This window comes from Miniopterus schreibersii, assembly GCF_964146895.1.
Source record: "Miniopterus schreibersii genome assembly, chromosome: 3".
Classification (NCBI taxonomy): Eukaryota; Metazoa; Chordata; class Mammalia; order Chiroptera; family Miniopteridae; genus Miniopterus; species Miniopterus schreibersii.
This window is the reverse complement of record NC_138103.1, coordinates 94,490,974-94,516,367: the sequence shown is the minus strand read 5'-3', so window position 1 is coordinate 94,516,367 and position 25,394 is coordinate 94,490,974. Positions and strand designations below refer to the sequence as shown.

Here is a 25,394-nt window from a genome sequence, read left to right as displayed (position 1 = left end):
GCCTTTTAAAAATGATTATATTAAAGAGAGATTCGTATATGCATGAGGAATTCCTGAGTTCATGGCGTTCTCTCAATCACCATTCACTGGCAGAAAAATTCAACAATGATCCCGAGAGAGAAAATAGGGAATCTGTGTAACAAGGGACTGAACGGTCCAGAACAGCCTGCCATAAACATATATTCCTTTGACAAACTTGTCTTAAAATGCTGTGCAAATATTCTACATTAGGTCCATGGTTGGCTTTAGTTGTTTAAAAGGTTTATATACAAAAAGAAGTTGAGTAAAAGTGGCACTCCTAAAAGATGTTCCCCTCCACCCACCTAACATATTCGCTATAAAACATTAACGATAAAGAATGAATCATGCAATCTGTTCCGGGCACTTGTGTAGGATGCATGTGAAGGTCAGAAGTCTTCTGAAACTTACATGAATTCAAGTTTTTATTTTTATACCTAATCAAAGTCTCATCTTTCTTTCATCTGAATCAAATTAGAAAAATTTTATTTTCCAACTGCATTAAATTTACAAAAAATGTTCTCCCTCATCTCACTAAAGCATTCCTCATGGTTTATTTCCAGTGCTCAGATAATTAAGGAATAAAATCATTTTAATGTGTCTCTTTTAATTATCTCCTTCAGATACACATTATCTAAAACCCGTCTAGGTCAGAGAAGGTTCACCCCCTGCAGGCAGCTATGCAGACTCTGCCAAACTACTCCAAGTTCAGTGTACGTTAGTGTTTTCTGGAGCACAAAGGGGACGTTCCGGAAACACTGCTCATCTCTTCTGCTGGGCCAGTCGCGCCAACTTCATTAAAACTCTTCCTCCGCCTGTTTGCTGCGGGTCTGCCGGAGCTGCTGCAGCCGTGCGATGGTTTCAGAAACAGTACGCTCTCCGTGGACCTTGTTATCTCTCGTGCGGATATTAACAGTGCCGCTGGTTTTCTCTTTTTCACCGACAACTAAACAAAAGACAGTAAGGATCCTTAGATGGGAGGGTTCTTACTGGACCCCAGGACCCAAAAGCCACCCTGTAGGTTCTTCTGATTAAAATGTATGGGTGACCTCGCAGAGTCGGATACCTGATTTTAAAATCTGTTCATTAAAAAACAAAACCCTCTTTGCAGTGCTCAACACTGCTGTGCTTACGGAGTCACTCAGTCCAGCTGACCTAATGAAAACTACTTACCATAGGAAGAATTAAGAGGTGAAGGGAAGAAAATGCTTCGACAGACCTTTACAGGTTATTTTTCACACCAAAGTTTTCCTTTCTTATATCAACTGAACACACTTGTTTCAGAATCAGGACTGAAAGCAACTAAACTGAGGACGACCATTCCCTTAAGCCTGAGTCTCAAGATTTCAGAACTGTCCGAAGGTGTGGCAGCTTTTCTCTGGTTAATTTCCTTTCTTACCCAGGATGAAGTTATACTGTGCTAACTGTGCATTTCTGATCTTCTTATTTAAGGTACAGCCTGGATCCAGATCGATGTCCGCCATGAATTTAGCATCGTGGAATTGTTGCCGGACCTATTTAAACAGACATAGAATTCTTCAGATCTAAAATTACATTCATATTTTGATCTTAAATGATTTTATTTAACCTGTAATTTGGAAAATCATGCAAGCATTAAAAATTAGTTCTTTAATAACTTTGTGTATACAATGACTTAATTAAGTAGAAGTCTATGAGAATAACTGAATAAAAGCAAATATCAGGTTCAAGAAATATTAAAAAGTAATTTTTTCTTTCTCAACAGTGATTTCCTTTTTGACCTTCAGATGATGAGACTGACGCACTGCCTACTGCGGTAAGAGGGCAACTTGTGGTTTCCTTTTGGATTAAAAGAACGCTTATTATGTCCTAGCTCAGCTACTTCCACCAACATATTGCTTGCTCTATTTGCCACCTTGCTCACCAGCAAGGTCTTCCCGCCATATGCTGGGCACTGAGCTCATCACTGGAAACATGAGGGAAGACTTTTCCTGTTGTCAGGGTCTGACGGGGGATATAAGCACAAAAATGGTGTGTTTCATCAAAACATGATGAGGGATATAAATGTCAATATTGGATACTTTGATGGTTTAGCAAATGGACACATATTACCAGATTTTATTACAATACCTGTAAATAACACTATTTCTATAGAGCTACTAATGGAACTCACTTTGATTGACTTGATCTTTAAATGTGTTGAGACAAATTTATTTGTTGGTTTTTTTGTTTGATTTTTTTTTATATCATTAACTAATCACCAGGTTATCTTGTTCTTAATAAAATGTAGCCTCTTTTCTCCTAAGTCATCTTACACCATAAATCAGGCTAACAACTATTCTTTTCTCCTCACAACTTTATATATCCACACGTCTTGAAAATTCACCCCCAAAAAATAAAGAAAAAAGCTTATTAAATGAAGGTGGCAGATGAAGGAGTTAGAGCCAAAGATCAAATTGGAACATCCTGAAATAAACTTCCAGGAATTTAAAGTTAGCAAACTAACATTAGATATTATTCACTGCTTCCTTTCCCCTTTAAAAATACCAATTCCACTTTAGTCTCAAGTCTTTGTACATGTAGTAAGTAAACAATGCTTAATATTTTTCCTTTCCCAAAAAAAAGCAATACTAGATTATACTGTATTAATTGTAAATTAAGTTAAATACACTAGATTAATTTTTCATTTACCTGTCAACTAATTACCACAAATATGACAAAAAGATCTGATTGAAGCTTTTTTATTTCACTAATAGGTTTTCATGCCTTAGTGGTCATTAACCAGTGCACCTGTTGGGAGCTTATAAGTATGGGCGTTTCAGAAGGGTTCTTACATAGTTTATTCGAGTACCTATATAAGACTACACTTTCTACTATAACCCACTTTAAGAAAAAGCACCAGTGTCTTAGTTTCTCAACATGGGCCTGTGCACATGTAAGGTGGGCTATTCTGCTGTGGGGGAAGTGGCCCCATAACTACAGACTATTTAATACCTCTGGTCTCTAGTCATTAAGCCTCAGTCAATATAATCAGAAAAAAACAAAATAAAAACCCACCCCCACATAATTCCAAATGCCACTCCACCCCAAGGCAGAGGAGGTCAGTACTGTTTCCAGCTGAGAAATGAATTAACTAATTCAAACATTTTCCTCCTGAGTGAGTCTTCATAATGCATATAAGATAAAGGACAATGAATTAATCATGGAACATAGCTGATTTTCATTATTTATAACTAAAACTACTTTGTGCAGTAGTAGGAATACAGTACGTCTAAATGGTTTGCTTATTAGCTGGCTTAATGTTCATTTATTTCTTAAAGACAGTTGAAACCTGAAGGTAATTTATTTTGATGATCTGGAAACATAATTTTGATAAGATTGTTCAATGATATTTAGATTTTTGTTTCTTTTAACAAACCATGCTATTACTTTTAACTTGCAATTCTGAAACAATGCTTTTTAACAACACACCTTTTGATAATTTAATATCCTTAGTATAGAATTGCTGCTATAACAAAACAGACTGCCCTAGTCTTTCAGGTGTGAAGCATGAAAGAACATTTCTGTATCTGTTACTAAGGTAGTTTTTTGAAAAGTAGGGCAAAACACTGATCTAGCCTGGCTTTAACCTGAAAAATGGCTTCAAATAATGGAAGAAATTTGCATTGAAAATGAAGCAAAATTGCTCTTTGACTATATTATGCATCTGAAGGGACATTTTATACCAAGGCATGCATTACCTGCTAACGCTAAAGGCTCAAACAAGAGCACATAAGACACTGCCCCACTACGTCTTCTCATCACAGACCACGTAGAGAAGCATTAAGGAGGTGATCTGATCTCTTAGAGCTTACCACAGACTAAAAATAGGAACATTTCTTTCTATCACAAGCCGCTTGATTCACCAAAGGTACAGCTTATGGGATGTGAAAAGCCGAACACTAGGTATTAAATTTAAAGACAAGTCATACTTGAGGATTACCTTTTGGGCATATTCATCACATGTTGGTCCCACTGGAACTACCATTACCTGGCGAGGAGACAGCCAGAAGGGCCTTAGGAAGAGATTAAAAATATTTAATGCGGAATTTCCTAATAAAGGACAGCACGTTCATTTATTAGGCTACTCCTCAGTGTCCTTTCCCTAAACACGTGAGGGCCACTTTAAAAACATGGCTTTTATTTCAATATCCAATAAAGACTAACGGGATGAAGGAGCAGAAAACCAACTCCAAGTAAGAAAACTCAGTGACGAAGTTCTCTCCTGCTAAGCAGACGGCAAAGCAGATTGGGGGCAGGGACTAAGTCTCAGGCTTCAGTACATCAGGTAACAACACCATGTGCTGGCTGCAGAGGGGTCAACCAGTGGCTAAAGAACCACACCTACTGATTCAGAGTTATTTTATTCAAAAAGTTATTTTGTTTAACTCTTATTACTTATTGTTCACGAGGAGGGGGGGCGCACACAGACTGTCCCTCCAGTTTATTGAAGATCCATTTTGCAGAATTCAGCAAGTTGTAACTAATAGTGGCTGGTGAAGGTATTTGGTAACAATTAATGTGTTTTCACTACTTAGTAAAAGATGACTGGCCCCACCTGCAATTCTCCCTTTGGAGTATTTCGGGTGTCGAACCCTCCCGATGCTGCAGACGTCAGTGTTTCTCTTGATCATTCCTCTATTTTAAGTTGTTTGGTTACATCAGGGAAAAGACTGGAGTAGGCACTAAATTCTACCCAACCTGTGAGCTTTTCCACCAAGCATTGTTGGCAGAGCAATTAGCTGAGGATCCCCCTATTCTCGAGATTCACGTAGAGAATGTTTCCCATATTTGATTTGATTTGTGAAATATAACTGAAAAGAGATTATCTTAGTGCACTGATAAGCATGACAAACTCCCTTAATGTTGGAACTAATCAAATTACAAATATGACTGAAATAACTGCAATGGATACAACAAAACATATTTACAACACTTTACAGAAGTTTTGCATCAACAGAATACTATAGCAGGCTGTACAAAATGAGCGTTTTTATAACCTTGTGTTGTTTTCCACTGCCTTGACAAATTGTGCACCCAGGCAAAAGTGTAAAACGAAAGTCATGTGGTCTTATGTTTCCAGCAAAAACATAACCTTATAAAAAGAAAGCACAAAATGTTGATTGGTTTGGAGCCTGTACTCTCAATTTAAAAATGTGTGGCTTCTCAACAGTGTCCAAATACTCATCATCATGTGCAGCAACGCTGGGCAATATAAGCCAAAGGCTGCCCTTGTTTACTCAGACAAAACATCAAAGTTTCTCGTAAAGCAATCAAAACAACAAGTATGCCTCTTACTGAATAATAATTTCTAATTAGAAAGTATAACATTCAACAAATCAAGTTCTGAAATAAAAACAATTACTCATAACAAATACTCTTACAGCTAAAAAATTGGGGTTTTAACTGTGCTGCTTTACTTTTAGGTGAATACTTGTCACTAATTAGACCTGATTAATTGCAATCACTCTCCCTTTCCATCACATAACTCACTGGACAGCACTCAAGTTACATAGTCCAGACAGAAGCAGAAGGAAACAAAATGAAAATTACCATTTGCCCCCATAGTTTTCAGTGAGGATGGCGATCATTCTTTCCACGGATCCCAAGATGGCTCTGTGGACAATCACTGGCCTTTTCTTATCATCACCATCATGGCTAGAAAGAAAAAATAATAATTTGTTTTCCTTTATTTTTATACATATATATATATATATATATATATATATATATATATATATGTGTGTGTGTGTATATATATATATATATATATCTTTATTTTATTATATGTATATATGTATATATACACACACACACACACACACACACACTGTTATATGTCCTTGAAGAATACTTACAACAGACACTAGGAACTCACCTCACAAAAGTAAGATTGAATCTGATGGGCAACTGAAAATCCAGCTGGATGGTTGCGCACTGGTGGTACCGACCAATGGCATCCTTGATCTGTATGTCAATCTAAGAAGCAAAGACTGGGTTATTGTAAGATGTTGTCTATAATAAAGCTGAACTCAGTTACATTAGGGCTGATTCCCCTCCTGCCCTTTTTAAAAATAATATATCCTTATTGATTTCAGAGAGAGGAAGGGAGAGGGAGAGAAAGATAGAAACATCAATGATGAGAGAGATTCATTGATCGGCTGCCTCCTGCACACCCCCCACCGGGGACCAAGCCCTCAACCTGGGGATGTGCCCTGACTGGGAATAGAACAGAGATCTCCTGGATCATGGGTCAATGCTCAACCACTGAGCGACACTGGCTGCCCCCCCCCCCCTTTTTTAACTTAGAGTAATCTCTTCACCAAAAACCAAAATCACATTACTCACATCGACTTCGGTACTGACCTTTGGGCCATAGAAAGCTCCATCACCAGGGTTTAACTCCCACTTTTCACCAAATTCATTCAGGCTGTTTTCAAGTTGCTAAAGATAAAGCAAAATTGACTTTAATTTTTGTTCCTCTGCAACTGGTCTAATTTGAGACTAAAAATACTGTACTTACTTTCCCAAATACTATTCTCTGCTCATCACTTTGTCCATTTAAACATACTCGCACACAAACCCCTCTAAAGGTTATAGTTTGATGACTGAAAACACATCCAAGCGTTTCTAAATACGCAATCATACAGGAAAAAAACTAGCTTACTCAAACCTAGGAACCATTTCCAGTTTTCTTTTGCTTTTATCCATTTAAAGAGGCTTGGCTTTCTTACATTGCGGAAGAATCCAATTTCAGTCAAGTATAATTCAAACACGCTGAAACACCACTTACTTTCTCAGCTTGATTCCAGATTTCAATATCTCCAAGGAATTTTTCTGGCCGAGTAGACAGGTTCAGTTTAAAAGAAAATCCAAATATGGTATATACTGTACGCAGAAAATCCAAACAACCTTTTATTTCATCCTCGATCTTTAAATGAAAGAAAATGACATAGCGGTGATTTTCCTCAACTTGCTTGACCTTCCTTTCGACATATTTTCTGCCACAAAGTCCCATACCTGCTCCATGGCACAGAATATGTGAGCGTCATCCTGCTGGAACCTCCGCACCCGTGTGAGGCCGGTGAGTGCCCCCGACAGCTCGTTCCTGTGGAGGACCCCGAAGTCGGCCATCCGCAGAGGCAGCTCGCGCCAGGATCTTGGGCGATGGTCAAACATGAGGCTGAAGAGAGGAGTAGAACCCACTGACATTGAATACAATAAAACCACTTCTCTAATATTATATGAAAGGCTGTCAAAAAGCCGCTGATTCCAAGCTGTTCAGACAAGCAACACTTCTCTAATCCTGGGCTCCATACAACAATGGCAGCACTGGCATGAACAAAACAGCAAATAAATGATAACACAGCCACCCAGAACTAAGAGAGAATAACAAATGTATTCCCATGAGTCTGCAGACACATCCTTATGCTCAGTACCTCCACTAATTTGAGGCCTGCCTATAGTAAAAGAGACTTAGCTGCATACAAATCGTGTAACTCTGGAAACTAAGGTCTTGCTTTTTTGTACCTCCCAGAAGTGCTTCAGTTCCCTGTTAATCTGAAGGGGCTTCAGACACTTTGAAGGATGAACTCAGTTGGCCTCCTGACAACCCAGTTTCTGTGAACATTCCTCTCTTACCTCCTCTGCCCTTGAGGCCCTACTAGGAGCCATACACGCTGAGCTGCCTGGAACCACAGCTTCCCTCGTTTTCCCCCAAGTTGCTGTTCACCCAACTTTCAAGAAGGATAGAAAGTGGAAGAGCCTCAAGGCAAAGATTTCCCAAGGATGTTAATTTATTAGCACTAGGTTTTGATGCTATTCCCCACATCCAGGCTCCCTGCTCTATATCCTGCCTGTTCACTGCTATTACTCACCAAGTGCCATTCTTCAGTGTCTACAGATCTGAGAACCAAATCAGGCATAGAAGCAATTACAATACCACAATAATGCTGCCTTTAAATATTCTCTGATTACATAACCTGTTTTTAAGAAAAATTCTTCCAAAGGAAGAAAAGCAATCTAGAACTAAATGCAGCATTCAAGAGTCTTCCATAGAAACTCAGTACCAGTGTCCTGGGCATAGGATTAAATGCACTATGGGAGAATCTTCAACAGAACTCAGAGCTGCTCAATACCAGTGTCCCGGGCAGTTCATGGGTTTCAGAGCGAACTGCTCCTTCTCCACCTCGAAGGAAAACATGTTCTCGCTGTAGTGCTGCCAGTGGCCCGAGGTCATCCACAGTCGGCTGTTGAAGATGTTTGGGGTGACCACCTCCTGGAACCCCCGTTTCCTATATTCACTCTGTTAGAAAACAAAAAGAACGCAGGCCTAAAAACCAATGCTCATACTTGTGGTGGAAGTAAAAATTTAAAGAGCAATTTCATACTCTCTAGTAAAGTTCAAGACACACATGTTATAATCTAGAAATCCTACTTGGAGGTATATACCAAAGACAAAACTTGCACATCCACATAAGGAGGCTTGTTGAAATGACGCTACTGCACCATAATTAGTAATATAGGGAAATCAGAAATCACACCCGTGTCCATCAATAAAAGAATGAGCACACTGTGGTAGTTGTATAACAGAATATGTAACAAGTGACAATAAACTGGATTTGGATGTATCTAAAAAAAAAAAATCACAATTCTGACACACAATGAGACTTTCTGTTGGCAAATCTGAAACACAAACAATCAAGGATGCATTTGTATGGGGTAGATGGACAATAACAGATAAAAAGGAGCCTTGCTAACTTCAGGAGTAGTTTCCTCTAGGAAAGGAGAGAACAGATCACTAAGATGCCCGAAGGGGGCTTGTCTCCCCCTTCCTATAGGTGTATTACTTACTTCAAACATAACCAAATGCAAACCCATGTTCAATTAGGTGGTGAGCACATAGATGTTGGTGGTATTATTCTCTATGAACATATGCTTTAAACACTTCATAATTTACAAAGAGAACAGCAGGTAAAGATGAATTTGCTTTCTCAAGGAAAATATAAATGAGTAGTCAAAGCGCACGCAGAGCACCTGTGTAAAGGGTTAAAAGTTCTAGTTCAAGGTCACTGGCTTCTCTCATATACATACCCATGTATGTGGACAAAATCATATATTAGGAAGAAAGAAGTTTTTAAAAATTTTATGAGACCTCAGATTCCTTTTGTATTTATTCTTTTAAAATACAAGATTATCTTTCCTGTTAGCAGATCTATTTAATAAAATCAATGTATGTCCTAAATCTACCGAGGAAAATAATGTCTGTGGTTTACCCTGAGGAATTCAATTAGTGTGTTGTAAATGTACGCTCCCTTCGGCAGGAAAAAGCAACTTCCAGGGCTGAGTTCATGGAAGAAATACAGCTCTTGGTCCTGGAAAAAGAAAAGCAAAGAATGTCTATATGTACATTCATCAACACAAACATCGATGTTCTTAAGAATGTGGTCACAATGTCTCATATTTTAATTTGTGCCGATCCCCAATGCAAAGAAAACATGCCAACATTTCGAATATATGGAGCACAGGTCTTAGGTCTCTTCTATCCAGAGGGGGCTCTCATGGTTTTGATTCCTTAAAGCTCTAAGATCTGGGTGTTTTAAATTTTTCTTCATTATTATTATTATTTTTTTAAAAGTAGGAGTGGCAGGGAGGAGACTAGGAAAAAGACACTGATAACGAAACAGAAAATGGAGATAAAGTTGGCTGATTCTGGGTTGTGGTGAATGAAGTGCCCCCTCTACCCTCCGAAGGCCCAGACTTTTCCAGGAGGTGCCCCACTGATCACTGCTGGTTTCCTTACTGCTAGAATTGACTTCAGGCAGTCAAGAGAGCGTGGCATTGGATGCTGCCTCCTGCTCAAGCTTTCTAACCCAGAAGCCAAGGATGCCTGGCACAGAGTCAACATAATTTCACAAAGAAATGTTTTCATCTAAAACCTAACTTCCAGTTTGGAAAACAGGGGCAGAAGGATAAAGGAAATGACACCACGGAATCCAGCGGTGACTCGCTGCATCACCTTGCGCAACAAGGATATTAATCTTTCTGGGACTCAGTTTCCACATCTTTAAAATAAGTCAATGAGACCAGGCAAATTTCCAAAGTGTCTCTCAGCTCTATGAGGCACTGCTATACTTCTTTTACAGAAGACTGTAAGTCATCAGAATTTGCCCTCAATAAAAAAAAAAACAACAGTTAAAATGAATATTTGTGCAACACTGAGCACACTCTTGAAAGCTAATGTGGACAACAGTAATTTCGGCTTATATAGGACACAACAATAATACTTGAAAGCTACAGCAGTTTGTCAAAAGAAAATTCTTCATATAGCTAAATATTTAATACAGCTGAATTTCAAATGAAAATAAACTCATTCTAGACACGTTACTGTTCTTTTTTAACATACCCTCCCAATTTTCCTATGATCTCGGTTTTTAGCTTCCTCTTGGAACTTCTCCCACTCTTTCAACAGCTTAGGATCTGGGAATGAAATGCCGTAAATTCTCTGGAGAGTCTCCATATCCGCCTTGCCTTCCCAGTACGTAGAGGAGTTCTGAAAACAAGGACCAACCATGAAACGATACTCAAATTTGTAAATATCTCACTCACGTTAAGAGTTAGATGTTATTTCTCACGGCCACCTTATGAATCAAATTCACAGGAGTCCTTATACAAGAAAAGTTCATGAGAAGCCACACTTAGTGAAACATCTCCCAGGGGCTCTGGGGCGGTGCAGAAATAGCTGGGGTCGCTCCACACAGAGGTGGCTGTTCGGTTCCCTCAGAAAGCCCCCCCAGTGCCCACTCAAACCACAAGTCCACCAACATGACTGATGGCAAGGGCTCCTTTCACAAAACGAGTAAGTGAACACAGAAAATAAACCAACAAAAAAATCTTGACATGGCTCCATTATTCTTATGATTTAAAGTGCATTTTAATAATCGCCCATAAAGTATTTATGAACTAGTATAAACAGGCAGGACTAGGTTGGTTAACGAGAGCGCCTTGGGTAATTACTACCTTAGACACACACACAGGGCAAAAGCAGACTCCTACAGTGAGTCTCGAAGCTTTTGGAGCCATGATGGGCCATGACTGCGTGATCCCGTGAATCCCTCAAACCTCCACCCCCATGTGCCCTGGTGGTAGATGGCCCATCAGTCACTGCTTGAGAATTTCTGCTAAAAATGGCTAATGACAGATAGCACCGTAGTTAGGAGACAGCATGAGGAAAAAGCCTCCCAAAAGAAACTGGCAGAAAGAGAAACCAATAGAAGTTTAAACATATGTCTACACTAGACGAATGCATTTATATGGAGAGAGTCTTTAAAGTTCCATTGCTTACTTTGTGTATTTTCAACGTCTTAATTTTGCCAGTGTGTCTGACATGAGGACCCCGGCAGAGGTCTATCAAGGGGCCACACCTAAAGACAAAGTGAAAGGAATTTTAATAAAGACTTAAAATGGCATACATGCCAGATGTGCTTAACGGCGTTTGATAGTCTCACCTGTAGACTGTGGTAGTTGGAGTATTCACTTTCTCATTCAGGATTCGGCATTTGAACTTGTTGTACTGAAAACAGGAAATATTATTTTTTGAAAACTCTCTTTCAATTTTTATGTCTAAATATTATCACTAAAATATAATTCGAAGTGCATCTTATCAAAGGAGTGTATGATTATAAATATGTCAATATCTCATGTTTGAAAACATTGTTAAATTTTTCTAAGGAACAGAATAGGTTTCCACTTAGTACCCTAAACCCCAGTATAACGACTTCAAATCACATTAATTATGATAGGAGAGTAGATGCCATATGTTACAGTTCAATTTACCTTAAACATTTCCAATAAGGTTTCCTTCTTAACTTCCAATCTTTCAAAAGCTTGTTTTTCTTTAATGATTTTCTTACATAAGGTCTCTAAAGAAGAGAAATCATTGCTCGACACACCCCTGAAAGAGAAGAAGGTACAAAATTAATTTCTGTCCACTCCCTTCTACTCACACCACAGGCCGGAGGAATGTTTCTTTAGAACACTTCAAGGGATTTCATGTAAAAAATTAGACCCTTGCATCATATAGAATTGTAAACTAAACATTTTTCATAAATCATTTTAATAATTTACACTTTCAGTGGCTACTGCCTTGGCCATCATGCAGACTATTCCCACCAGTGACTCCTCCCTCCAACTCTGTAACTGGTGGAAAGGGAAGGAGAGGACCGGCTTCGTTTTATTTCCCAATACACCTTAGGGCTCTGCCTCCATCGATCTAGAACAAAGCTCTCACTAAAGTCTCTACACCTTTACAAATTACTACACACTTCAAGTTTTAATAGTAGGAATGCTTGGGGACTACGAAGCAATAAGCATTATATCATCCCTCCTTTACTGAGAACTCTTTAAAAATAACGTATAGACTCATGGTAATTCAGATTTTACTTCTCTTTATCCAATTATAGAACTTACCCTTCCTCAAGGTACATGTCATAATAGAATCCATTTTCTATTGGTGGACCATAACATAAGCATCCTCCATAGACTCTTTCCATAGCTTCACCCATTATGTGGGCACTTGAGTGCCAATACACCTGAAAATTCAAAGAAAAATGGGAAGGTTTGAGACTGGGCATATGCCTAAGTTAAGATGATCATCTGAAAAAGAGATATAAAATTTATTATATGCTCAGCCGGTGTGTATCAGTGGTTGAGCATCAAACCATGAACCAAGAGGTCATGGGTTCGATTCCCAGTCAGGGCACATGCCTGGGTTGTGGGCTCCATCCCAAGTAGGGGGTCTTTTCTCTCTCCCTCTCCCTCTAAAATCAATAAAAACATATTTTTAAAAATTTATAAATAAACCCAAGACAGAAAAATCTAAATTTACAAATCTATAAACTATACTGTGATTCTATACAGAGCCAAAACAATTTAAAAGGATGCTAATTAAAGTGTATTTATACCTTAGAAATTACCTAGTTTGTTTTCAAACTAATTAAATTCAAATTAGCATCATTAATTAAATGGGATGGATTTTGTTCCCTGAAAGCAATTGCCACTCAAAACGTGACTGTCTTCTTGACTGCAATGGCCCAGGGTCTCCTGAATCATTGTGCCCACATCCCATGTGCTGTGCTCTGCCTTTTCTGGGCTGTGGAGCAGCACTTAGAATTTTATCTGTTTTCTTACTGGCCTCAAACAACTAAGGCAGTACAACACCACCACGGCACAACTAGAAATTACAAGGACAAAGATAGGGACACTAAAATCAAATGGCAGTACTTGGCTTTAAGATGGTCATTCAGATGAGTCGGAATGTATCCGAAGCAACAGTTTTAAGATTTAATAGAAAGGTACCCACACAATTTTTAAATTCTCTTAAAAAACTTAAGGAATCCAGAATACATTTGACAACCATTGATTCACATATAAAAGGAAACCATCATCAGTGAAACAAAATAAAACAACACATTTTCTTTCCCTTTCTATAGTGACCGTCCTGAAGTAGGAAGGAGAAAACCTTGCACCATGTGCATGTTGGTTTTTGCCGTGCTTTCAGCAGGTCTGCATTTGAAGCTGAGAAAAAATATGGAAGTCAACTTTCCAATATTAAAAGTACTTTAAGTAATGTTCAAATTTATTTGTTAAATATATAGATACGTCTTGCTTAAATGTTGACAGTGTAGAAAACAAAAACAAGTTTTACTTGCCTAACCAATGTGTAATAAAATTTTAATAGCATTTCCAGAAAAATTTCCCCATTTTAGTATCTAGTAGTGACAATAAATTTATTTAACTTCACCTCTTGATTTTTATAGGGCAAGCACTTTTATTAAGTTCCCCAAATGAAAGACAAAAATAAAGATTTCGAGTATGAAAAGGAGACCTCAAGGAACTTTAGTCACCCACTGGCAGTGGTGACGAGCTGAACGGTGTAAATGAGCATCGCCGCCCTGAGCCTTGGTGGACGCTGAGCACTTACTGCCTGCGCTTCCTCCTCCTCGAACTTGAGGAGCTCCAAGGTACAGTCCTCCTCCAGGGGGCGGTCTAGGTCCCAAACAGCCTTATTCACTTTAGCAACCACGGTGTTGTCAGCCAGGCCTTGGCTTAAAAAGAACAGGACAATAAACACTATATAATACATGTAAGACTATATATAATACTATGTATATGCTATAACACTATATATATATACTAGAGGATACTGCGCTGTAACACTACATAATATATAGATCTTCCTGAAATAAATCCCCCAAATGCACCCATGTACCTAAAAATATAACTGCAAGATCCTGAAAATTCAAAATATTATTTTATCACATTTAATGCTTATTTAAGAAGATATAGCAACTCTGATACACAATAATAATTTTCAGTGGTCTGATTTTTCATTTTCTCCAAATAAGCTCTCCACAAAGCCAAGCTACTTAGGATCCAATGGCAAAGGGGGGGATAGCAGATATTAAACAACTTCTCTGCTCTACCTCCTGGTTGAAATCTGTAACAACTTCTTTTGAGAGACAATGCTAACCTCAAACAGATTCTGCAAATGCCTAAGATGGTATTATTTATAACAAATATATGGGTAAGGTAAAGGACTAGTCAATAAATTTTTTTAAAAAATATATCTTTATTGATTTCAGAGAGAGGAAAGGAGAGGGAGAGCAAGAGATAGAAACATCAATGATGAGAGAGTCACTGATCAAGCCTGCAACCCAGGCACGTGCCCTGACCGGGAATCGAACCCCGATCTCCTGGATCCTAGGTCGACGCTCAACAGCTGAGCCACACCTGGCCGGGCAATAAAAATTTTTAAATAATATGGATAAAAATGTCATCTAGAACAGTATGTGGTACACTATGCAAACTGTCATCACATGATGAGATGTGAGACCACGCCAAGTGTGTAAAAGTCACAGGAACTCTGAGGAGGGGAAAGCAGCACGGGTCAGAGGGGTCTGAACAGGCTTTGAGGATAAAGCAATGAGGGGCTGAAGGACCAAAAGAGCTGGACAGGAAGGAGAGGAGACGACAGGGCACTCCAGAGGAGGGAATGGGGATGGATGTAAACAGGGATGCAAGTTAAGAAAGGTTCAGGAAGCTTCGTAGCTAGGGCAGAATTGAGCAAGGTCAGTCAGACTGTAGGTCTGACCGTGTAGCTAGAGAAATGGGTCTATAACAGTCTTGACAACTCAGCAAGAGCAGGCACACTCTACCTACGCAGGGAAAGCGCACAGCCTTTACAGGGTCAGTCTTGAACTATGCCGCCAGAAGGCTGGAGTTGCTGTGCTGTACTTCTCTCCTTGCTCTGTTTAAGTTTATACAACCTCCCTGACTTAAGGACAGAAGAACAGAAAGTAAGCAATAAATTCTTATCCCATTTTCAATGTTCCCATTAAATTTCCCATGGGTTATATCCAATGTTTCCCGTCCTCCTGTGATCAAACAGAGCCAATAAAATATGCACATTTCCCAAAACATACATGGATTTGGCAGAGAGAAATGTATTGCACCATTTGGTGTAAAACAGTTTTCAGAAGACTAAAGAACTGATCAAAAGGCAACTGCTATACTCTATACTCTTCAGGAAAAAAGTGACTTTTATCTTAGGGTCCAAAATAATGCCATGAGATGCCAGTAATACTTACTTTGAAAATAAAGATTATACATGGACCATACTGGATCATTTCAATTTTCCAAAGAAGGCATAAAATAATCCATACTTTAAGACAGAACAAAACAAAACTTCAAAGAAAAACCTTTTGAAGCAAATGGAGCATTCCTTCTTTTTTCTTCCCTGTCATATTTATTACTAGTCATCTGAACCTTTAAACAGCCTGTTACTAGTGCTGAAACTTTTCACAGAACAAGAAGTTATTCCAGACTTTTGTAAAAATGTCTTAAAACACCCTCACTTGCAAATCAGGGACTCAACTCCAGCTCTAAAGTGCATCAATATCTTATGTAATTCAATTTAAAATTTTGCAGTTCTCGAAAATTATTTTCAATTTGCCACTTGACAAATTATGATGTAACCCGGAGGACAATATTGTAGAATGTAGAGAAAAAGTTCCTGGACTAATAGGAGAATGAATTTTAATACTGACTCAGCTACAATATCAGTGCACAATAGAGGAATCTCTTCACCAAATGACCTTCAAAATTGCCTCTAAAATGACAGATTGAACTGATATTTGAAGGTCTATCCAATTATTTATGATCTTGCATGGGAACTGGCTTGATATTACAACTCTGTTATTTCCTTTGGAGTAAGGTAGTATTTTAGTTAGAAGCAGAGGTCAAACTAACTAAAATACTCTATTCTCTTTATAAGAAGTTCTAACCAATATCCACGGCACACTGAAGACTCATGGCTCACAGGCCTAGCTGCCTCTACTCCCACCAGCTGCACAGTGGCTTTACCACTAATCAGCTGGGTTGCTTGCCAAACCTGTTTACTTGTTATTTTATGTCTTATGTTCAACAATATGAAACTGACGACAATCAACCCTTTTTGACAATCATATAACGATTTCATCTCAACATACAGGGTGCGGTAAAAGTAGGTTTACAGTTGTGAGTACATGAAACACAGAGTTCTTGCATTATTATTTATGACTGTATTATTTTCCATACAAACAGCGGTAAGCCGACTATTGCACCCCTCTGTATTAGCTTCCTAACTTTCCCCTGTGAGATGACCAAACTTCATTTAACTTCAAAACTGAGACACTTTGTCTACTTGGTTTTTGTGACATTTATGACCAAGGTAGAAGAACTAATCATATAGAATCCTTCACAAGATCAAACCAAAGTGGAGTCTCTAAGAAATTAACTTTGAATCTTGACTATAAAGCTCCCCATTTTGAAAAATTCCAAATAATGTAAATTAAACATTAAAAACATTAAACAGTAACATAGAAATGTTTTGAGGATAAAACTTGGCAAATAATTTTTTTAAGTTTAATTACAAACAACAGAAGATCAAGCAAGGCAGGTGCAGCAGATACCTGATTCCACAAGCAATCTGATACGGTGTCGTTTTCCAGGATTCCGCAGAGACCTGTTTGCCATCAGGCAGAGTGACAGTGATTGGCTTGCTATCTTTTTCTGCCTTTTCTGCCAGGATGGCATCGTGTTCTGCTTTTAGTTTATTATACATCTCGAGACGCGTGTTAATATATTCAGGCCAAGGATTTAACTGCAAGACAACAAACGAAATAAATAATAGGTAAATACTACTTGCTTTCCTTTTTAGAAAAGGGAAATAATAAAAATAGACAATACAAAAAACACAATTACTAATTCAATGTGGTAAACAGATTGCAAAAATCAACAAGGGTAACCTTAATGTTGTCCTACATAAAGGTAAGAAAGAACCTAACTGCTCTCTTCTTATAATTAAAAAAAAAAAAATTTTTAAATAGAGAGTATAAATAATAATAAATACAAGGCTGCAAACATCCGAAATAAACAATTATTACATTTTGCTATTATCTGCATAAGGTAACTATTTTTTCTTTTAAAATACTCTCTTACAGACTTTTCTAATTAAATGATCTTACAAGTGCAACTATAAATAATACTGAAAATAAAAACTGGCTGGCTTTTCCCTTTTGTTTCAATATTGCTCAAGGGATGATCTATGAAGCTGGCTAGACTATATGTCCACTCACAATTTTTAACTAACCAACAACAAATTTGACTTAAGGGCTCCCATTCAAGTGAAGTATTTACTAAATTCAAAGAAGCCATGATCTTTGAGTATCGCTTTCTTGGGAGTATTTAATTAGCAAATATAAGAAAACAGCACAACATTACTGTTTACAATACATTAAATTAAGCAAAATATTTTATATAAAACACCCACTCAGGTTCCCAAAAGTTTGACAAAGAAAGAAAAAAAAAGAGACAATAATCAGAGATTTGACTTCCTCTACTGTTAAGAGACTCCAGTCTTTAAAACATTTCAAAAAGCTGGTGGTGAATCTGTGGCCACAAAATAGTCAAATACTAACATCTACACAATTTACGCTCTTCAAATGAAAATAACACGGATATTAACAGCTACATATGAAAGCAAAGAGGAGACGGCTTAATTTTACCATGAGTTTCTATCTTCACATAGATTTAAATCAGCTATAATAGTTTATTCAAATACATGCTTTAAAACTTACTCAGTTTTGACAAAGCTACCCAAAATTCTATATATAATATATAACACACTTAATCTGAAAGGAGTACAAGCTAGATTTTAATCCTAGAGAAAATGACTTCTGATAATAGAAAATAAAAACCAACCACACTATGTGGACTCATTGTTCACCCAGTTTGGGTTCCATGGTTTCTGGTGGTCATAGTCACCCACTATGTCAATCCAGAGGTTAATATTTCCCTAAATATCATAGTAAAAAGGAACACATAGCTAGCCATATCATTAAAAAATACATTCTCAGACTGTCTGAATATAACTTATTAGAACAATAAATTTCTCATGCGAAGTAGTACATTTTTTTCCTCTTATACAATATTTCCTTCTCATTTCAATCATACTTTTTCTCGGTCTTCACCTTTTGAAATGGAAGAGCCCTAATTTCTTTGTAATTCCTTCCCCCAGCAGTCCTTTTCTTTCTCTAGTTGTTCAAGGGCACTTTAGGAGCATTTTATTATAACAGGGGTGCATAACCCTCGATGGTGAAGCCCCAATGAATTAATGAAAAGCTCTGGGCCTGTCATTCTACAACCATATACTCTGAACCCCTCGGGCTGAATGAAGCACACTGCCTGGCCCTACTACTTGGAAGCATCAGTACAGTCCTACCCACCCACATGACCCTCTATCTTCCTGCAGTTTATCTCCATATCCACTTGGCACTTCCTAAGCAGAAGAAATTAGTGTCAAACTTAATTTATTCAACATTCATGGAGCGGATTCTCTATGCCGGGCCCTGGAAATACAGGGAAGAATGAAACCTGCACGTTGCCCTTCTAAGAGTAATGAACATAAATGATGGAGCACAGGGGAGGAAGAAAGGTCCTGGACATGTCACTGCACACTTTTTTCCCACACAGATCATTTCAAATATATGTAATTGCATGTTGCACTTAAAATTATCCATTCAGAAAAGTGCTCTAATTATACCCTTTGTTTCCTATTTCCAGGCTAATTCTCAAGCTGGGATAGAACAGCATGTACTACTGTACTGAAAGTATAAAAAAGAAATCAGGGTACACATGCATTTTGCTATTCACTTGCAAAATTTAAAGTTCACAATAATTTCCCCCACAATTACAGTGGGGTGTAATGGACAAAACATAAGAGAAAAAGTGAGGCAGGGCTCTAAGCAAAACTTAGTGATTCTTGATCACCTACAAACTCACCCTTAGGTAAGTGATAGCACTATCAATTTAGCATCACAGCATTTACCAAAACAGCTCTTTAAAGCCAGTTTACTGTGCTGTAGCATACTCCCTATTATAGCCTATTCCTTTGTTCCTCTGCATTCTGGGAGTTTTCTAAAGAGTCTCTAATAAAATGGTTGCAATGACTTAAAACAAAAAGTGAAGCACAGTTCACAGCAGCTCAACTTCACAGATAAAGTAGGAAGACAAGCTTAACTACCTCCTGAAGCACAGCACCCAGGAACCAGGCAGATTCTAGGCTGACTTCGAAAGTCAGTTCCTTTTGGTCTGAGCTGGGGAAACTGAAAGCATTTTCTCTGCACCTGAGAGGCAGATTTGTCCTGGCTCAAAACCAAACCTTAGTAGAAGGTCCAGGTGGGAAGAGTGTGAATGGGGTCAAGGAAGTGGGCTTTCTGGGTTTCTACTGTATTCAGTATAAGCTCCAACATCAAGTCTCCCCCCTTTAACATCCCATTGAAGGGAGCTATCAGCCAGCCAGCATCCAATGAGGCAACAGAGTGATTCCAGTCTCCTCTCTACCTTTGGTTCTGATTTTCATATCTAATCCCACAGACTATCTTACAATTATATTTCAGTTGTTTTCCTTTTTCAATAACAAATAACTGCAAGTCTTTCTTCCCGTCCCAGATTTCCCTAATTCTTCTCTCTGAAATTTCACCTAGTCCGTCTTACAGTTCCATGTAAACCCTGAGAGTCTGACATAGGGTAAGTCAGGCAGCTCTCTGCCACCTGTCAAACTTGGTAACAGAGCCTGAAACACTTACCTCTGCCCGACCTCCCTCTCCAGTCCCTTCTTTGTTCCTCTTCTTGCCATCTTCCTTTCGCTTCTCCTGACCGGCACCTGCCTAAATAAGCAAAAAGAAACGAAGGTTTTATATCTGAACCTAATCTGACATCCGTTCATGCTGCCCCCAGAAAGTTTAGAGGATGTTATTTTAGTATATGTTTTTTAAAGAGTGAAAATCTGATTTTGAAAGACTAGAAAATTTGACCATGGTCAAAGACAAGTTAACAACTTACAATAAAGATAAGTCCTAAAAAAGCAGAGAGGAATTACTTGATAATGTTCAAGTCCTCATATTTCATTTATTTTGCCTGTTCCCATGACTCTTGCTCCAGGTTTATGTGGATATATACTAAACATGTAGCCATAAACGAGCAATTTGTTCAGTAACAGCATTTTCAGGGGGGGAAAAAAATCAGTTCAACATATATCCATTAATTCCACAAGTACTACTAAGAACCTCTGTGCTCATGGTATTGTGTTAAACCCTGCAGAAGAAGCAAGCATAAGGCCTGATCCCTGCCTCGTGCAAATTTAATCTCTCCAGGGAAACGAAGGCATACATGTGTGAAAAACTCTGGGAGGGGAAAGAATACAGTTGCAGCGCTATGATTCAATGTCAAATAAGCGAGGATAACAGTAAGTGCTAGTTCAAGAAGATTTCAACAGGCTGGATTTCAAGAATGGAGGACATGTGTTCTAGGTGTGCACAAACTCATTGTCGGAATGTTAAAAAGAGAAAGACAGTGACAGCAAGAGAGCGAGAGGCACAGGCAGACTAAACTAGGCTGACTACAGCAGGATTGTTTTAGGAAATAAGATAAGACAAACTAGGGCTCAGACAGAAGCAAGCACTCAAAGTTACCATGAGGAACGGGGACTTCAATTAGAAGTACATGGAGCCATAGAAAATTTTATAGTAAGTCCTGTGCAAGAAGGCAACCAACAGCAGACTATGTGCTTCCCCCACTCTGGGATATTTGTCAAATGAATAATAGTAGAAAGGAGGGAGAGAATTAACACAAATGAGAATACTGGCTCGAAGAGGGTAATTCGCCCATTAGTATACAGGTAGTACTAAGTTACAGAGCTGGGACATTAAAACAGTTTTCTCAGAACCCTGAGGCCCATTCTGTCTTTACTACAATTGGGAACACAGGAGGCAACTGTTTTCTATTTCCAATGAAAACAGAAAACAAATATGTGACTTTATGTATTACATATTTATGTAAAAGCAATCTAAAATTTCAACCCAAAAGTGGGGACACAGAACCGGATTGTGAAGGGAAGCTACGGAATTACATTGCTCGGAAATATTTAGGAGTTGAAAAAAACTATCTGAATGTACTTTAAGTAAATCCAAACCCAGAGACTGACAGCTGGGATAGGTATTTCTTGGGAGTCCAATAGTTTGATGGACTGTCTGTCCTTGACTTGTTTCCAGGCAGATGAAGGAGGCAAGGCAGCACTGGGGTTATGAGTATTGGCTACAGAATATTGGGTCTGAGCAAGTTACTTACTGTTCCTATGCCTGTTTCCTCATCTGTATAATGGGGATAATAACAAAACCCTGTTCATAGTTATTTTGAGGACTGCATGAGTTAACACATGTAATATAATACAGTGCCAGACCCCACAGTTAGCACTCAATAATTAGGTATTGTGCAATTATTATTATAGAAGGGAGAAATCATAAATTTATTAGCCATGAATCACCTCCAATTAAGAATGGCATAGCAGAGTATTTATGGACATGGAAGGTTGACTATAGACTATTAAGCAAAAACAGTAAATAAGTTACAAAACAGTAAAGATACCATTTAAAAATATATATATATATCTTTATTGATTTCAGAGAGAGGAAAGGAAAGGGAGAGAGAGAGATAGAAACATCAATGATGAGAAAGTCATTGATCGAGTCCGCAACCCGGGCATGTGCCCTGACCGGGAATTGAACCCGGATCGCCTGGATTCTAGGTCGACGCTCAACCGCTAAGCCACGCCCGGCCGGGCAAGATACCATTTTTAAGTGAAAAAAATATGGAAGGGAAAAAGACTATGAACAGGCACCATTTACCACTTTAAATATAATTTATATAGTTTAGAATGTGCACACATGCATTTTCCCCATTCGATCCCTGAGTTTTACTGATGAGAAAATTGTGGTTTTTAAGTGACCTGTCCAATCAGAGAGCTGGGCTGAGTCTCCTTTAGCTTAATACCTCACCTCTCACTTGGACTATTACAGCAGCCTCCTGCTTGTGTTCACCTCTTTCCAATGCACCTTCCACCCCAATGCCAGCATGATCTTTGAAACTACAATTCACATCTGTCACTTCCCTGCTTAAAAACTTCCACTTGTAAAACACAATTCCAACAATTCTTGGTTGCCTAAAATCCTTTGATTGCTATGGTTCTCCCTTGAAGCAAATCTCTTGCAAGCAACTCCACAGACCACTCATTCATTCATTCATTCAGTTGCCTTTCCACGGCCTTCCCCACCATTACCTGGAAAGCCCTGCCCCGTCTGGCCTACTGGGGAACGAACACTCATTCTTCCAAACTCAATTCGAGAGAGCCCTTGAAGGTGGAATTAGGCACCCCGCTTCTGTAACCCCACAGCAAAATGACTGTTCATCTGCCCTTCACACACCAGGCGGTGAGGCCCTCAAGGCCAGGCTGGGTCCCATTCACCTTCCTAGGTGTGTGGCCCAGCATGAGGGATGAATACTTGACGTTTAGTTGTTAATCATTAAAAAAAAGTCACAAGTGACCCAGGAGATATTCCTAAGCAATGAATGACACAAAAGGTAAAGTTCAAAGGTGAAATGATTAGCAGGTGTGAAGCAAGATAAAGCAGGCCTCCAGCCCCAGGCAGGGGAAGACTGACACCTGCCTCGAGTCTGTCAGGTCACCTGGCGTCCACCGTTTATTATAAACCACCCGAACTTGGGCAAGTTGGGTCAGCTCTAGGGAACTCGGTTTTCTCTTCTTCAAACTTGAGTCTTTTACGCTTAACAGGGTTTTAGGATTAAATGAGGCTCTGCAATGTTCTTCTCGCCTAAGGTGAGGTAAAAACGCTAGTCTGGGAGCCTCGTAATGGTCTCTATTTCTAATTAGATGTGTCGTTCTGTGCCACTCACTCAAGGTCTCAGTTCCTCACCTGAGAAAAGAGAATGGAGCCGGAGAGGACCAGCGAGGCCCCGCCCTGCCTTATGAATGGCCGGTTCCTCCCCAAAGGGGACGCCGACTCGGCCCCGAGCCCCACCGTCCCCCTCGGGTTCCTCCGCCCCACACGGCCCCCGCCCGGTAGGGCCGCTGGGCACCAACAAGGGCCCCAGCCCGCCCTCCGGTCCCCACTCACCGGCTTCCCCTCGCCCCCCATCTTCCCTGAAGGGCTGCTGGCCTTCTCCTGGGACATCGGCGAACCAAGAAGAGCAGACAGAACGCAAAAGCGACGGCCTGGGGGAGAGGAGGCTGGAGGCGGGTCAAAGCTGGGCTGGCGCGCCCGGGAACTCGGCGCTCGAGCCACGTGGCCCGGAAAGGCCCAGCTGATGCAATCCACCTCGGCCCAAACCCCGCCTTCTAACCTGCGGGCAGCCAATCGGCAACGGAGAAAGGCGGGCTCTACCTTCTCTAAACCAATGGAAAAGCGTGTTGGGTGACAGCCGGTCTAGGAAATCCGAGTGCGGGGGGGAGGAAACCGTAAGGGTCGGCACTCCCGGCCAGCCAGCGACCCGACCCTTTCCAGAGCCAAGAAGTCCTCAATACGCGTGCGCGTCTTCCAGCCTGACGCACGGCCTCTTAGTCCAGGGCCTTTCCGGCCACCGTAGCGGATGAGCCGGGCTTGGCCTGAGCTTCCCGGAAGTGCCCAAAGTTTGAATACCGCGTCGGGACTGGGGCGCTGCGGCTCGCGCCCTCCTCTCGGCCGTCCAGCTCCCCAGCACCCAAGCCTCGGTGACCCAGGGACGAGCACCTTTCCTCGGACATTGCTTAATCCGTGCCACCGCCCATCCGCCCTGCATCAGGGAGCATTTCCACAGGGCCCGTGGAAATGCAGTGGAACTTGCACTGACGGAAAGGACCGCGGCGACTCCACGGATTCTCAGGCATACGTCTCACCTTTTAAAACAGTTTCTAATTCGAAATTAAGCGCAGTGAGCTCGTTTACAGTTTCTGCACTCTGTCACCCAGTTTTACGGATTTTACTTTCTAAACATCAGCCCCCGCGACAGCTGTCCACCTTCAGGGTCATCCTTCCACGGAGACTAGTAGCCGCCTACCCGGCTTTATACATTCATTCTTCACCCGGCACTTAGGATAGTGCTGTCAAATACGAATGTAATCACGGAACCTACCGCTTAAAACTCTTCCGAGCCTTTCAGTGGCTCTTAGAATAAAAAGTCATTGTTTTGAAGGCCCCTGTCTGCCCCACTTCCTCGCTGACCTGAGTTAAAATAGTGTCCTTATTTTAACTCAGGTCTTCCCCCACTAAATTTTGGGTGCTGCTGAGATTGTCCTCTCCGACCCCATCTCTGTGTCTGCCTCCACACACCTGTTGTCTGTTTGGCACCTACTCACCTGTCAGATCTCAAGAGTAGTTTTCTTTGGAGAACCATTTCTTGACCTTCCTTACTGGATGGAGCAAGTCTCTCTGTTGTACCTGCTGGTAGCTTCATGTAATTCTCTTAGAAGCACCTATGTGTTCAATTTTACAATTTAAAAAATTTCGGTCTCTTAGATTGAAAATTTCACGAAAGCACAATTTGTGTATTTTTGCCAGCATCTAGCAAATGTAAGCCTGGCATACAGTTGATGTTCAATAAATGTTAAGGAAATTAACAAGTATTGAGACTCACCTTGCTTGAAAAATGACCTCTTCATGGAATACTACTCGGTGATTAAAAAAAAAAAAATTCAAAAAGGAGGAAATCACCTTTTGCAAAGGCATGGATGGACCTGGAGCGTATTATGCTAGGTGACATAAGCCAGAGAGAAAGTACCGTATCATTTTACCTATATGTGGAATCTAATGAACAAAAATACACTAACAATATAGAAACAGACTCATAGATACAGAGAACAGACTGACAGCTGTCAGAGGGGAGGGCGTTGCAGGGCTGGGTGAAAAAGGTGAAGTCAGTAAGCAAAA

At 39.9% G+C, this 25,394-nt stretch overlaps 1 protein-coding gene across 1 annotated transcript; it reads right to left on the bottom strand.

Moving 5' to 3' along the window:
* On the bottom strand, positions 1 to 24,008 carry TARS1 (threonyl-tRNA synthetase 1). Its single transcript, XM_081132716.1, has 19 exons — positions 23,607 to 24,008; positions 20,223 to 20,303; positions 17,046 to 17,236; positions 14,018 to 14,141; positions 12,505 to 12,626; positions 11,872 to 11,989; positions 11,544 to 11,608; positions 11,381 to 11,459; positions 10,442 to 10,588; positions 9,312 to 9,410; positions 8,175 to 8,341; positions 7,057 to 7,219; positions 6,830 to 6,967; positions 6,403 to 6,480; positions 5,915 to 6,015; positions 5,590 to 5,694; positions 3,980 to 4,052; positions 1,418 to 1,532; positions 1 to 964 (listed from the first exon to the last, which is right to left on the bottom strand). Exons 1-19 carry the CDS (start codon positions 23,661 to 23,663, stop codon positions 816 to 818), a joined length of 2,172 nt encoding a protein of 723 aa, XP_080988842.1. The 5' UTR covers positions 23,664 to 24,008; the 3' UTR covers positions 1 to 815.
* Positions 24,009 to 25,394: the final 1,386 nt, after the last annotated feature.